At 50.8% G+C, this 16,187-nt stretch overlaps 1 protein-coding gene across 2 annotated transcripts in view; it reads left to right on the top strand.

Moving 5' to 3' along the window:
• Nucleotides 1–1,595: 1,595 nt before the first annotated feature.
• The window catches only part of ITGA9 (integrin subunit alpha 9), a 353,501-nt gene continuing 338,909 nt past the window's right edge, over nucleotides 1,596–16,187 (top strand). Inside the window, exon 1 of one of the 2 annotated variants that reach the window (XM_082848454.1) lies at nucleotides 1,596–2,164. In XM_082848454.1, the coding sequence (XP_082704580.1) occupies nucleotides 1,980–2,164 (185 nt within the window). In that variant the 5' untranslated portion in view covers nucleotides 1,596–1,979. Of the gene's footprint in view, nucleotides 2,165–2,295; nucleotides 2,369–16,187 lie in introns of those variants that run through there. The other variant, XM_082848455.1, reaches the window with a different exon arrangement.

Raw genomic sequence — 16,187 nt, 5'->3', positions numbered from 1 at the left:
AAGACAGATCAAGAAATAAAGACCAAAAATACAAATTACAAATAACAGGCATGAAAAACCTGACATCACTACAGATTCTACAGACATTAAAAAGGTAATGATTCTGATAGTGTGGTCAAGGAAAGACAAGGGCTTGAACTGAACCCAGTAGATGAGAATGAGTTGGTGGATTTGAAAGCTTGAGGAGGTGGAATAAACAGACTGGTTGGATTGGGTGTGGGAGAGAAATAGGTGTAACAGTTTGTGCTGAGCTCTCTCTTAGGTGACTGGGTGGCCAAGGGGCGCCACTAGTGAGGCTGGTAGCTCAGATGGAGAACCAAGCTTGGTGAAATTCGGCTAAAACCAACTTTTCCCAATTTAATTTTATTGCTTTTTTTACTTGCTACCTAAAAACCAATTCCCGCCCCCCCCCAAAAAAAAAACCCCAGAAAATAACAAGTGTTGTGAGAATGTAGAGAAATTGAAACTCTGTGCACTGTTTGTGGGGAGGTAAAATGCAGCACAGTCACTCTGGAAAAGTGTGGCAGTTCCTCAAAATATTAAACATAGAATTACTATGTGATCCAGCAATTCCACTTCTCGGCATATACCCTAAAGAATGGAAGGCACTTGTCTCGAACAGATAACTGTATACCTATGTTAACAGCAGTATTATTCACAATAGCCAAAAAGTGGAAACAAACCAAGTGTCTTTCAAAGGATCGACAGATAAAGAAAATGTGGTGTGTAAGTACAGTCTTTAAAAAGGAAAGAAATTCTGATGCGTGGTACAACATGAATGGACTTTGAGGACATTATGCTAAGTGGATTGTCAAACATGAAAAGACAAATACTGTATGATTCCACTCATGTGGGGTACTTAGAGTAGCGCAATTCACAGACAGAATGGTTGCCAAGGGCTAGAGGGAGGGGAGAAAAGAGGAGTTACTGTTTAATGGATATAGAGTTACAGTTCTGCAAGATTAAAGTTCTAGAGGTGGCTGGTGGTGGCTGCACAATAATGTGAATGTACTTAATGCCACCAAACTGTACACTTTAAGATGGTTAAGATGGTGAATTGTATGTTATGTGTATTTTATCCAGTTAAACACACACACATGCACACAAGGCTGGACCCCAACCCAAGGTTCTGAATCAGCAGGTCTGGAGTGGGATCTGCTGATTGGCCTTTCTATTGGCATTCTATTGTAGTCAATAAGTTCTCAGGTGATGCTGATGCTGCCGGTGCGGAGACCACACTTAGGGATAAGTGGTTAGGAGGCCTGGTGAGTATCATGTGGAGGGGTCCTCTGCTTGCTCCCTCGTGGCTATCGTTGTTATTTACAACGGCCGGCGTTTATGGAGGGCTTGCCTGCTACAGGTTATCTCACAGTTGGGTGAAGGGGCAGCAGATGGGCAGGGCCAGAGTAGATAAACTTCACCCGGCTTCCTTTGGTTCTTGGTGTGAGTGTAAGGCTGAGAGGGAACCAGAGACGCAAATAAAGACCGAGTACAATAGAGCGCACAGCCGCGGGGAGAATTAGGGTCGCCTAGGGACCGAGCGCCCAGGGCGCTATCTGGAAGGGGACGTGGGGCGCCTGGGCAGGTCGCCAGACTCCTCCGCGGCCGCGGGAGGCGGAGGGGGACTCGTGGCCCGCAGAGGGCGCTGCTGCGCCGTCCCGCCGCCTGCCGCCAAGGCCGCCCACCCCGCGGGCGCGCCTCTCTGCAGTCCAGTGCCGACCGGCCGGGGACCCGCTTGTTCCGAGCGCGCACACTTCTCGGCCGGACGGAGGACGCCGCCAGCTCCTGGCCGCCCCTGTACTCGCCTGCGGCGGCAGCTCGGCGCACCGCCCCCGGCCCGGCACCGCGTCGCGCCCGCGTCCGAGCGCAGAACTCCGGCCCCAGGAACCTCCCGGCCGTTGGCGGACCCAGCAGCCCCGCCGCCGGCACGTTCGGCGCCCTGCTCTCGGGGCACAGGGGAGGGCGGCGGCCGGCTGGTGATGGGCGGCCCGGCGGCGCGGAGGGGCGCCGGGGGGCTCCGCGCGCTGCTCCTGGCGCTGGTGGCCGCGGGGAGCCCCGCGGGCGCCTACAATCTGGACCCGCAGCGCCCCGTGCGCTTCCAGGGTCCCGCCGGGTCCTTTTTCGGCTACGCGGTGCTGGAGCACTTCCACGACAACACGCGCTGGTGAGTGCCCTCCCGGCCCGGACCCTGACCCCGGCCCGGCTCGTCCTGCTGTAGCCGCCAGGCCGTCGCTGCCGCCGCCTTTCCGGCCTCTCCACGCCGCCGTCCCGAGGGGGCGATTTAAATGTCTCGGTTGTGCGTAGCTCGGCCGCCGAGGAAAGGCGGGGAGGAGGAAGGACGCCGGTTCCCGGTCCAGCGTACTGCCCGGTGGGCGCCCGAGTCGGAGGGGGCCGGGCGCCTCCCCGCCGGGGTTGCCCGTCGCTCGGCCTCCCAGCCAGACTCGGCTTAACTCTCTAGGTCGCAAAGTAACTTGGTTCTTCTGCCCCCGTGGGCCCCAGGCAGCCCGGCCAGAATCCCGAAGGCCCCGGGCTGCGGAGACAGACTCCTCAGTTCGGGGAACTCTTGGTGACACCCCACCCGCCTCGCCCCGGCTTTAAGCCTCTCCCGCCGGCTCTGCGCAGGAAGCAGAGTAACCCCGAGATGCGAGGGGAGTGGGCTGGGTGTGCGTGGGTTCGGGGGGCGGGGATGCCGACTGTGTGGTCCCCCTTCTCGCTCACCAGGCCCTCTGCGGAAGCGAGCCGAGAGGGTCCGGAGGCAGGGAAGGGGGATGGTCCTGGACCCCAGTGACAAGTCCGGTGGGACCGGTGGGTGATTTCTGGGGCAGCTACCCTGGAGACCGGTAGAGGTCAAGGAGTCCAGTTGCCCCCTGAATGTCCCCTTAAGAGTCCCAAGAGGTGGGAGCTCTCCCCATGAGGCACCACCTGTGAAGGGGCACGGAGTGCTCAACCCCAGGGGAGAAGCACCAGGGGAGGTTGGTCTCCCCTTGGCCCTTTCCTATGGACAAGAGGGAATGAAACAGCCACAGGAGGGGTCAACCCCTCCTCAAAGAGTTAGGGTGTGGGTAGTTCCCCAGTGGGGCCCCAGATGACAGCTGGTCTGGGGCTGGTTTTATTGTGTGGTCACCAGTGTGGACATCCTTGGGGGCTGCAGGCTGGGAGGGCGAGGTCAGCCTTGTGTGTGCGCTCAGCATGCAGTTCTGCTCGGAACTTGACAGAGGCTGATAGAAAAGGGAGGGTTTGTAGATTCGAGTCCTCTGGCGTTCCTGGAAAACTGGGGACTCCGTGACCAGCCAGCCCTTTAACAATCATGCTGTTTAGGAGAGCTGCCTCCAAGAAAACAAGTTTTTAAGGTTTTTGTGTAGCTCCTGTCCAGTTCCCTATCTCTCTCCCTACCATTTACCCCAGTTGCTGAGTTTAAGACCAGCTGTCTTTTCTTGCACTTGCCAAATCCCCCTTTTAAAGCAAAGCAGGCTGACACCTTTTCTGTGTCCTCTGTACTCAGCGTCCACTGTGGACTTTGGTAGAGAAGGTAGCCTGGGCAGGAGCAATTGGAGAACACATCCCAGGATCCTAGCCCGGGCTCCCAAACTGTGTGACCTTGGCACAAAGCATGTTGGGAGGGCTGTTAAAGATAGAAGGGCTGGGGCTTCCCTGGTGGTGCAGTGGTTAAGAATCCGCCTGCCAATGCAGGGGACACGGGTTCGAGCCCCGGCCCGGGAAGATCCCACATGCCGTGGAGCAACTAAGCCCGTGCACCACAACTACTGAACCTGCCCTCTAGAGCTTGCGTGCCACAACTACTGAGCCCACGTGCCACAACTACTGAAGCCCGTGCGCCTAGAGTCCGTGCTCCACAACAAGAGAAGCCACTGCAGTGAGAAGCCTGCACACTGCAGCGAAGAGTATCCCCAACCAGAGAAAGACCCAACGCAGCCAAAAATAAAAATAAAAAAATTAATTAATTTAAAAAAAATAGAAGGGCTACTCTGGGCAGGGGGCTGCTGAGGAGGGGCAGGCAGGGGAGCTGGAGCACCACATGGGGTCTGCAGCTCCGCAGCCTCATGGGTCTCTGAGCTCTTTGGGCCACGGGTAAAAGCTGCCCCATTTCGGAAGTGGGGGGAGTCAAGAGCAGATCTGACTTGGAAAAAGAGTCCAGCCTGCTTTGTTTTAAAAAGGTGATGAGGAAAGGCTGTGTGGTATGAATATTTCAAGTATATTTCAATATTTCAAGTATTTCAGGGGTCCATCCACAGCCAGGCTTCCGGTCTCAAAATCGCTCTCTCGCCTCTGATACTGAGTGGGCTGCTCTTTTTATTGGAGCGCTTGTCCCTATAGTTTTTCAAGTACCAACTAATCTCTACTGCAATCTATTTAAAGCAACTTTTCTTATTCCCTGCCCCCCACTGCCTTAACTCTGTCTTAGTTTTTGCTTATCTCCTTGTCTTCTGTCCTCTTGTTATTTCTTCCTAGCGTCTTCCTCCCTATTCTTTTCTCTCTCCTCTCCCTTCCCCCCAGTATTCTTGGTCTTAGACCTTGACGGTTATTCTCTGCTGATTATGCTGCCCAGTCTTGGTATGCCAGTGGTCTTTGAAGCAAGAGACTTTCAGAATCTCCTATTTTCAACTTCTTTCTTTTCTCTATATCTTTAGAGGCTAGGCTTACTATGAGGCTAATGAAACTTCCACCAAAGGCCTCTCACTTGCACAGGCCGCTCCCTACCAAGGCCCTGTGCCTAATTCTGTATTTGTAATTTTGTATTAATTTTCTTAAAGGTAGTCGCCCTATATTTGTAGGATTCAGGCCCTGTGGAATCTGGGTCTACCCTAGGTCTCTACCTTAACTCTGGGGTTGGTTGCTTGACTTAGTGACTGATTGTTGGTCTCTTCCTACCAGGCAGTCCTTGGGCCCTGGATCTTTTAGCTTTGCTTGAGGGACATGCAGGTTGTTTCCAATTATTCACAATTATAAACATCAGCCGGGTAAACATCCTTCTAACAAAAGCCTTGCGGACATCCTTAATTATTTCCTTTGAATAAGTTCCTGGGCTTAGAATTGCTGGGTCAGAGAGGTAGGGAGGTTTTGAAGCTTTTTCTCTGCGTTTCCAGAGTGCCAGTGAAGCTGAAGTGTGCACTTTAGGGAACTGTATTTAACTTTGGAGTAATTTACCAAAGGGCTGCTCCAGTCCAATGGAAGAGCATAGCCACCTACATGAGGGGGACTTAAAATAACGATCACAGAGAGTCAAACTGGGTGTGGGAGGTAAGTGACAGACACCAAGAGGACAATGTGTTAAAACTCTGAAAGGAAAAGGAGGCAGCGTTCACTAAGTCTTGTATCTGCTGTCTTTCTTTCTGAGCAGAAGTTACTCTTAAGCTTCTTCATTCAGTCTTCGTGGTTCAGTAGTTTTGCTTCGTGCTAATTAAACACCTCTGTACAGGTGGAAGGATTTGTTGTGTGTAGGGTAAGGGAGGGAGGAGAGTGTGCAGGGGGAGGGGCAGGGAGAGAGCCCAGGCACGACAGTCTGCAGGGGCCGGAACTGAAGGGTCCCCAGGTTGAGGGGACCCCAGGTGCACATCACAAAGCTCCTGCATATGCTCCGTCAGTAGGCCTAGTGCTTCTTCTCTAATCCCCTAACTGAGCATTCCTAGCAGTTCTCTTTTAAGTAATAATTCTCACTGATCAGAGGTCCTATCTCTCTGTGTAAGGGATGGGGTGGCCTCGCTTTCCGAGCCCTGGGGACTGCGTCCTGCATACGCAGTCATGTTGCATTGGGAACAGAGTCCTGGACCCAGCCTCTCTCCAAGGGTTTGGCTTGAGTGGCCTCTGCTGTGTGTCATGCTCTGGGCAGTGAGCGTTGTCCCCATGGCCAGGTGGACCAGAATATGGCAGGCAGTGTGATATATGTCATTTGTATCAGTTTGGATGCAAACATGCAAGTGACTCGGTTTCTTTTTTCCCAGTGACACCCCGAGGGCATCTCCCTGCCCTGAGCTAGCGTCCTCCCCTAGACTTCCCACCACCTGGGTCTTCTTGCTCCCTTTGAACAATAGCAGGAGGTGCCAGGGAACACGGACAAAGCAGATTTCTGTCCCCTTCCTTTAGACACGGACTGGTCCCTCAGCTGCAGGGCAGACAACTGTAACACCCTGTGAGATAAATAAATGCAGCTCTGCTGGCTGGCGTAGAGCCCCAGAGCGGGTTTCTTTCACACCCTCCCTTCCCTCCTTCCTCTTGGCCCCAGACGCCCCGGAGTCCTAGGCGGTTGGGTGCATTGGCTTCCTTTCTGGAGACGTGCTTCCTGCCTCATCTCCGGGGACGCATCAAGACGGCTGTGCTCGGGCCCAGAGCAAGTGCTCGGAAATGGAAGAGGCGCCGGCGTTTTGCTTTGTTAAGGTTGTTAGAGCATCGCTTAGTGAGGAACAGGAGGTGATTCAGAGCCGAGGGGACCATAGCATCCTCAATTTGCATGATGGTTGAGAATTAAAAGAACAAGCTAGATGGTCTGGCACTGCCAGTGCAGTTGCCGTGAGCCAGATATATTGCTGTCTAAATTAAAATTAATTACAACCAAATAAAATGAAGAATTCAGTCATACAGTCATACTAGCCACATTTCAAGTGCTCAGTGGCCACGCGTGCCTCGTGGCTACTGTACTGGATAGCACACAGAACATTTTCACCGTCGCAGAAAGTGCTGGTACTGGTTTGGAGCAATGACTTGTGTCTTAAAGGGCTAGCTACACAGGGACTTCCCTGGTCGTCCAGTGGTTAGGCCTCGGCGCTTTCACTGCCATGGGCCTGAGTTCGATCCCTGGTCAGGGGACCAAGACGCCACAAGCCATGTGGTGCTGGCACCCCCCACCCCTACGGCAAAAAAAAATAAAAGGCTAGACAAAGATCAAAAGGCAGTGTAAGAAAAGTCGACCCTTGTATTTGAGTATGAAAACTGTAATGAGGGAGCTTAACTAAAAATTAAGACTAGGCAGCCTCTTTTCATCCATCAGACATTGGAGTGCCTACTCTGTGCTAAGGGCTGGGTATTCAAGAATGAAAAATGCACCCATAGCCTGATGGGTGAGAAGGTTGTGGGCTTCTCGTCTTGTGTGTCAGGCAGAGATGAGATGTGGGCTCCCATAGGGGAGAGGCTGGTCCTGGGGCAGCCCTAGGGACTTGTGATGGGCAGAGGAGAGTCCCGTGAAAGTAAAACCTTCAGAAGGGGGACCCTGGGATCATGGGCCCCGCTCCTCACCTCCAACCCCACCCGGCTTTGCGAGGAGACACCCAGAAATGATGGTGGTAGCCGGGCCTTCTCCTAACCTCTGTGGTGACCTCTCTGTCGCGTTCTGTCCCATCTCAGGCTCTCAGGTGGGGCTGTAGCTTCACTTCCCCATATGGATTTTCTGGAAGTAGCTTTTTCAAACCTCGTCCTTGGTTCTTACTGGCCCTGCAGAGCCTGCTTTCTCAGAGCACTCAAGAAGGGATGACACATGTATGAGGCCCGAGTTCTAAGGGGACCCGGAAAGCATCCCTTGGGGTTTCCAGGACATTTCCCTGAAGATCTCAGGAGTCTGGCGAGGGTGCTGTTTCCTGAGCTAGTGCTGAACGCTGGCCAGGGGAGAGGCAGCTGTGTCCCTCAGGAGAGAACCTTCCAGGGCAAGAAGACAGACTCTTCTCAGCCAGTTTCTAGCAGCCCATAGTGTGAAAGTGTGAAGGGCCGGGCCCTGGCCAGCTCTGAGTCCCCGGTGACCTGCTGCTGGTCAGGAAATGGTCTCCTTCTGATAACTCCCATTGTGATTTGTCTGGGGAAAATGCCATATTCACATTTGTTAAAAGCAGCCGTGGTGTTCTCAGAAATCATTTGTTTTCAAGGAAGTAGCATATAACTTTAAGAAATCAAAATGGGGACTTCCCTGGTAGTCCAGTAATTAAGACTCTGTGCTCCCCATGCAGGGAGACTTGGGTTCGATCCCTGGTCAGGGAACTAGATCCCGCATGCCGCAACTAAAGAGTCTGGAACTAAGATCCTGCACGTTGCAGCCAAGACCTGGTGCAGCCCAATAAGTAAATAAATGTTCAAAACAAAATGAACAGTCCCATCAGATAGGATTTGCTGGGCATCTCCAAGAGGTCCAGTGCTTTCACAAGCGTAATAGTCCCCAGTGGGATCTTTGGGACAACCTAGTGAGTGGTTTTCAGTTTGCCAGGTAGAGAACAAAGGCTTACAGAGTTACACACCTTGTCCAAGGTCCATCCCAGCCTTGGTGATGCATGCACACTGGGGGCCTGTGCAAGAGAATTATGGGGGTGGGCGGTAAGGCCGGTGAAAGCACTGGGGGTCGGGGAGGAGACAGGATTGGGCAGGGAGAGCCTTGGACTGTGGTTGGGATCTGATTCAAGTCTCGCCATCTCAACACGGGCACGCCCACCCCAAGATTATAATCAGTCCCTGGGGTTGCCTGGGAGACGCATGGCCTCAGCTTGATTGCCTGGAGGGGGCTGCAGCTGGAGGCTGTCAGCTGACTGTCCTCTTGCAGCCAAAAGGCTTCAGGTGGTGCACACCTACCTCCTCGGCGGCCACGGAGCCCATCGTGTGTGAAAGGCTGTGTTCAGAGATGTGAGGTGTGTTCTTCGGCCTGCGGTGTGGCTGGGATCATCTGTGCCTCTGCTTATCCCGCTGTATCAGTATTGGGGGCGCTGGGATTCTGGGCTGTTAGAATTGGCTCCGAGGCAGACTCCCAGGGTGCCTCTTCCTGACCTTTGGGAAGTCTCAGGTGAGGGACGGAGGAGGAAGAGAGCTCCCACCTTACCCTGAGCCATTAAGTCGCTGACGAGCACTTGGCTGGAGGGAGCTGCCAGACCTCAACCCTGGTACCTTGTGAACTGCAAAGCCTCAAGCCACGTGGATTTGGCGACCAACCAAAGCAAAGTGTTTGAGCATCACTTAGGAAGTGAAAGTGAATCCAAGACTCGGAAAAATCCAGTCTTTGAAACCACAGGCTCACTTGGTCCCCAGTGTCTGCTTTTTTGGGAGAACATAAAGGACTTGTGAGTTTAAATTTGCAGCAGCAGCGGCCGCAGCAGGAATACACTTACAGGGCGCTAAGCCCGTATTAACTCACTTAATGTTCTCTGCAATTGCTTCAGCTGGCTATCCTTGTAGCCCCATTCATGAAGGGGAAAACTGAGGCACAGAGACGGTGTTTGCCCAAGTCACATGGTGACACAGTGGTCGAGCTGGGGCCTGCGCCTTTGCCTCTCAAGAAGTCAAGAGTCTGAGTTTGGAGCTTCAAGGCACCCAAGCATCTGTGTCATGAGATTCTGTCTTACGTTCTTGGAAAAGTTATGGAATCACGGTCGTGGTTGCTTCCCTGTGACACCCTTTGCATATGCTTATTCAGGACCCACTGGATACCTGTGCAGAGATCCTGGGGTTCTGCTTTCCAGAGATGCTTGATCACTCAGTAAACAGGGACCAGTGATTCCGCCAGGGACGTTTGTAGGTCCTGCTGTCATGCTAAGTCTCTATAAGACAGAAGTGTCCTAGGAAAGATGGAGTGTTCTATTCCGTGTGTGCATCCTAACCTCCCTGGGCTGCTTTTGTTACCATCCCTCCACCTGCTCCATTGAGTCCTCCGGGCTCCCACGGCTCATTTAAGAAGCTCTGTTTGGAGAGTAGATGGGAAAGGAAGCCATGGAGGCCCGTGTTTAGGATTTACCCCTGGGTTTGTTAAAGAAACCCACACAGAGTCAGAATTTCTGTACAGTCGGCCAACAATATGAGAGCAAATCTGAGCATACAAAAGTATGGAACGAATTTCCTCCATCTCAGCTCATCCCTTGGTGTGTTGAAGCCCAGGTGATCTCTCCCACCCATTCTGGACTGTTTAGTGTTAAAATGCTGCAACGTGCACAGATGCCAGAGCAAAGTCGGCCGTGTGTGTGGGACACCGCAGCACTGCACAGGGTCCTGGCACCTCTTCTCCATCAGGCTGGGTCCTGGAGTGGATGTTCCAGACGCAGAGGAGTGGGGTTCTACCTGGCTCTGCCTTCATTGTGGCCCCTGGTTCCCCAGCAACAACCAAATCCGTGGTCTGTGCCATAACGGGGGGGGGGGGTGCCTGACTTCGCCCCCATTTAGGAGCGTTGTGTTCTTGGCAAGTTACTTCAGCTGTTTGAGCCTCATTCCCTCCTCTATAAAAGAGGAATAATGAGAATTTGTCCCTCATCACGTTGTGGGGAGATTAAATGAGATGATGTCTGCAAAGTCTGGAATGTAACATGCAGAACAGAGTAAACCCTGGATAAATATGAATAGCTATTTCTATTGCTACTTTGATCTGACATTTGAAGCTAATGGTCTTCATCCTGCCTTTAGATGCTAAAAGTTTGCTTTCAGTACATTTGTTGATCCATTTATTTATCAAAATTTGAGTGTCAGCACTCAATACAGAAATGAATGACAGAGTCTTGCATAAGACACTGTTATGTGTGGTCTCTAAAATTCTGGTCATGCTCTACACAAATCTGCATTTTTGTGTATTCATTTGTATGTCTACTTCCAAAAGGATCTGAGATGGCTGCTTTAATTGGAGACCTGTGGGATTGTAAACCCTAGAGTTTTTAAAATTTTTTTAAAATTGAAGGATAATTGACTTACAATATTATATAAGTTTCAGGTGTACAACATAATAGTTCAAAATTTTTATAGATTATATTCCTTTTAAATTTATTATAAAATACTGACTATATTCCCTGTGCTGTACAATACATGCTTGTAGCTTATTTATTTTATATGTAATAGTTTGTATCTCTTAATTCCCTTCCTCTGTCCTGCCCTGTCCCCTCTTCCCTCTCCCCCACTGTTAACCACTAGTTTGTTCTCTATATCTGTGAGTCTGCTTCTTTTTTGTTATATTCACTAGTTTGTTGCATTTTTAGATTCCACATATCAGTGATAACATACTGTATTTATCCTTCTCTGTCTGACTTATTTCACTAAGAATAACACCATTCAGGTCCATCCATTGAAATTTTGCCATTTGTGTTCTTTTTTATGGCCGAGTAATGTTACATTTTATATATACCACATCTTCTTTATCCATTCATCTGTTGATGGACACTTAGTTTGCTTCCATATCTTGGCAATTGTAAATAATACCGCTTTGAACATTGGGATGCATGTATCTTTTTGAATTAGTCTTTTCTTTTTTTCTAGGAATGGAATTGCTGGGTCATATGGTAGTTCTATTTTTAGTTCTTTAAGGAACCTCCCTACTGTTCCCCATAGTGGCTGCACCAGTTAATCCAATATATTCCCACCAACAGTGTAGGAGGGTTCCCTTTTCTCTACAGCCTCGCCAACATTTGTTATCTGTGGTCTTTTTGATGATGGCCATTCTGACAGGTGTGAGGTAAATCCTAGCATTTTGCATGCCTCTTCCTTTTCTTAGCGAGCAGGCGGGAGGTCACTTCTTTTCTGGGGAGCTCTGGCCCTCATCCCAGGCTCCAGGTAAGTCTGGGAGGTAGGTCCACACTTGCAAGGTGCTGGTGAGAATTCTACCCCAAAAAAAAAAAGTAAATGTGAAAGTATTGACCTATTTTTCTTGGAGAAGAAAACTTTCACGAGAAACCAACAGGAAGATTTCAGAACTCAGGTCTCCAGAGCTCTGCAGCTTGCTCTGCCTCTTGAATTTTAATGTTTACTTGATGCTCTCAGGTGGGGAAGTAAAACCTCGGCTCTTTGCCATGTTTCCTTCTCCGGGTACATCTACCAGGATCTGAGCCCCTGGATGGGGCAGCAGCCTCTGAGGACCCTTTACTCCCATCCAGGGTGGCCAGGGGGGCTAATTTCTCTCTGGGGTGGGACCCTCCCCGTGACTCTGTTCTTTCCCGGTTGGTCGTGGAATTCTACCTATTTCCTTCTCTGGGAAGTGAAGGATTTGGCATGGTAAGGTGGCTTTCCTGGCACTGGCTTTCCCGCCGCTCAAGTCTTGGCTGTGTTTTGTGCAGTAAGGGATGTGGAGTGATACCTGGGGTTTCCCTGAGGTGTGGTGGACATGCAGTGATCGAATTCCACTCCTGTAACTAAAACGTGGGTCCCCAGGGAAGTTTTCGTTTGGGGATCAAATGCCTGAAAGGAAACCTAATGGGTTTAAGGTTTTTAATCCCCAGTTGCTGTCCTCGATGTGACTGTAATTTCGCCCTGCAGAATCACTTCTGTGGTATTTGTAGGAAGGGAGGGAGCCCTTGGGATGATGTCAGTTCCGAGCCTCCCCCAGGGAAGTAGCTGTGGTTCAGCCCTTTTCTGCCACCTGCTCCCAGGGGAATTGACTGGTGGTTTGCTCTCAGGAGGTGAGGGATGGGTTCAGAGTAGGATGGGAGGCTGGACTGGAGCCTTGGTAACCTGCTTCCCCACACACAGGTCAACCAAGGAAGTGGCTCTGTTGGAAATATGGAGTGCATTTAAACTGCCACAATAGGAGGGAAGGACTTCCCTGGTGGTCCAGTGGTAAAGAATCTGCCTTCCAATACAGGGGACACAGGTTCAATCCCTGGTCAGGGAGCTAAGATCCCACATGCCGTGGGGCAACTAAGCCCGTGAGCCACAACTACTGAGCTCGCACACCTCAACTAGAGCCCGCGTGCCGCAAACGACAGAGCCCACGCGCTCTGGAACCTGCGTGCCACAACTACAGAGCCCATGTGCCCTGGAGCCTGCGCGCCACAACTAGAGAGGGAAAACCCACACGCCTCAACTAGAGAGAAGCCCGTGCGCCGCAACAAAGAGCCTGCGCACCGCAACTAAGACCTGATGCAGCCATAAATCAATAAATAAAAGTGGGAGTTCGGGGTGGACTGGAAAGAACATGACCTTGGGCATGGACACCCTGGGTTCAAATCCCAGCCACTTATCAGCAATGTGACCCACCGTTTCTGAGTAAAGTACACACTAGACGCTGCCTGACAGGATTGCCTTGAGCAGGAAATCAGACAACCCATGATCATAACTGGGGCTGGCAGATGAACGAATGGGCCCACATTTCCAAATAGGTTCGTGAACTGCTCATTAAGAGAGGCAGCACCTCATTATAGTTTTGATTGGCATTTCTCTCATAATTAGTGATGTTGAGCATCTCTTCATGTGTCTATTGGCCGTCTGTATGTCTTCTTTGGAGATATCTCTATTTAGGTCTTTTCCCATTTTTTGATTGGGTTGTTTGTTGTTGAGTTGTATGAGCTGTTTATATAGTTTGGAAATTAAGCCCTTGGCTGCATCATTTGCAAATATTTTCTCCCTGTCTATAGGTTGTCTTATCGTTCTGTTTATGGTTTCCTTTGCTGTGCAAAAGTTTGTAAGTTTTATTAGGTCCCATTTGTTTATTTTTTGCTTTTATTTCTATTGCCTTGGGAGACTGACCTAAGAAAACAGTGGTATGTTTTATATCAGAGAATGTTTTGCCTATGTTCTCTTCTAAACAGCAAGGTCCTGTTATGTAGCACAGGGAACTATATTCAATATCTTGTGACAAACCATAATGGAAAAGAAAATGAAAAAGAATATATATGTATAACTGAGTCACTTTGCCGTACAACATTTTCAATCAACTATACTTCAATAAAATACAAAGAGAGACAGAGAGAGAGGCTAACCTCTGGGTAGCACCACGCCAACCATGTGAACATTCTAGGAAAGCAAGAAGATGATCGAAATTCAGCCTGATGGGGAGGAGAAGGACCATCTTTCAGTTCCAAACCCCTGTCTGTCCTTTGGGGACAGAGCTTCCAATCTAAGTTCTAAGCTCAGTGCCACCTGTAGAGCATCGCATGCCTTTTTCAGACAAGGTCACATGTGTGAGTGGCTGGCACCAGAGAGGGTTCTCAATACCTGTTGGCTCCCTTTTCCTCCTTTCTGGCTGATGTGGGATGGGCAGAGTAGGGGCGTGGGCCCTGCACCCCACTGCTGGGGTGCGTGCTGCGCTTGGTGTCTTACCATGCTTTGTGGGCTCAGGCGAGTCCCATGACCTTGTGTGGCCACCTGCTTCTCCATCTGTAAAGTGGGGATAATATCAGTGCCTCCCATAGGCTTGCTGTGAAGATGAAATGCAGCTGTACCCAGAGGGAGCCTAGCCCAGCACCTGCACACTCCAAGGGCCCATTACAGGCTGGTTGTCCTTGTAATTAGGAACCCAAGCTCTGAGTTAAGGAGGAGGCTAAAATGTCTGGGAAGTTTGTATGCATCTTTAACTGGGGATGAGAGAGGAGAGCCTTGCTTCTTGGGGTCATCAGTTCATACGGGCCCCAGATGAACGTGATTCTTTGTAATCAGCGTAGGTGGTTCTGTAACACTTCTTAGATTATAAATCACCTGGGGAGCTTGTTAAAATGCACGTTCTGATTTAGCAGGCTGGGGATGGAGCCTGAGATTCTGCATTCCCATCAGGCTCCCAGGTGTTTTCCATGCTGCTGGCCTGAGGACCACACTTGAAGTAGCAAGCAAAGGTCCGAAACAGCCTGATGATTTATCACTGGGAGCCTGTTGGTGGGGACATTCCTTTAGATGGTAACTGTACAGAGGAAAGAAACAACTTATTGTCTTGTCAAGAGTGCCGGGAAAGATTTTTTGGGGGGGACATTTGAAGTGGCTGGGATGTCTCTCTGTAACTGAGAACGAGAAAGAAAGCAGATGGCATCTTTCAGTGGCATGCCCTGAACTCTGGGCCATTGCCCTCTCTCTTGGGACCAGCCTGGCGAATAACCAGCTGAACTAACTTCAGAAGAGGCAAGCTCATCGGCTGGCCTGTAGAGCAGTCTTGCTGGCCGGCGGCCTAGGTAAAGAGCAGCACCAGGCTGCGGAGGAAGCCACAATGTTCTGTGAACACAGAGATACGGGCTCGTCCTCCAGCGAGCCACCACTGTGAATGTCATGCACACAAGTGCACACACGCCCCCTTATCTCTTGCTTCATTTCTTGTTAGATTTGGGGGAAAAAACCTCCTCTGAGCAGCTGATTAAGAGTTTGAACCAGATGGTTGTTATCAGTGCTTGATCAGCCCTTGTTGTTAGGATCATTGAGTACCTTGGGCTTGGAAGGAAAACATAATTCAGCAGGTCCCTTCTCCAACTTTCGATTCTGAAATAAGTTTCTGCTTCTCTGTCTCAGCTCTCAGCTGGGAAAAGCAGTGCTGGGATTTAAGCTCTCCAGGGTCCTTCCTGCTTGGATACCTGAGTATCTGTGTTGAGAAGTCTGGAGCAGTGGCAGTCTGTGGAAGGTCTGGGGTTCCAATGCCACTGTGGGGGACATAACAGAGAAACAGGCCATTGTTTCTTGCAGCCATTTCCCTTCCTTTGTACATGATGAATTCTCCACCTTGTTTAGTTTTTTGTGATTTTTTTTAATAGCATGGATTGCAATTGGCGTTTATTCGCTGTGCTGATATAAATTCGGAGTTGGTGGGAATTTCTGGACCCAGGTCTGTCCCATGGGGGTTTTCTAGTGGAGGAGGTATTTTATGTGCCACAGCTCCTATGGCCTGCCATGTGGAAAGGTGGTGGGTGTTACAGTGTAGAGATGGCAAGCTGCTGATGCCTCTCACCTGTGTAAACACAGCCAGCATTAGAGAGCCACCCTTGGCGGAGCCCCGGTGGCTCTGGAGCTCAGCCCCAGAAGCCGGAGTGGAGGGGGGAAATTGACCCCTTCATGTGGCTTTCTTCTCACTGGAGTTTCATTTGGTGTGCCGTCCTGTATTTGAGTGAGAGCAGTTGCAGGCCGGCTAAGCTGCCCTCATGTGGTTGATGGAAGCAGTGTGGTCTGTGGGGAAAGTGCTTGCTAGGATTTCCAAAGGTGATGGGTTCCAGCCCCCCTTCTGCTTGGGGGTCCTGCAGCTGTGGCCCATCGTGGTGAGGCAGAGGCTGGGAGCTGCCCGGGGAGCACTGGCGGGTTGCAGATCCTGGGCTGTTACTGAGCGGCAGCAGGCAGCTTGGGGGTGCCCTCACTGCTGGGGGCCTGGCTCCTCTCACCCCTCAGTGTGGTATGATTTGATTCCTCATAGGATCAGATCCAGACTCTCTGAGACAGACCTGGAAAGAAAGGTTCCACTAAGGACACCCTTCCTAGCCTGGGGGTTGAAGGATTGGGCTCAGGGGACCCACGTGCCTCCTTGTGAACCTGACACCATGTCTCTGAGCCAG

Source organism: Leucopleurus acutus (genome assembly GCF_964270905.1).
Source record: "Leucopleurus acutus genome assembly, chromosome: 10".
NCBI classification, from domain to species: Eukaryota; Metazoa; Chordata; class Mammalia; order Artiodactyla; family Delphinidae; genus Leucopleurus; species Leucopleurus acutus.
Note: the sequence above shows the minus strand (reverse complement) of the source record. Positions and strands in the feature narration are given on the sequence as shown.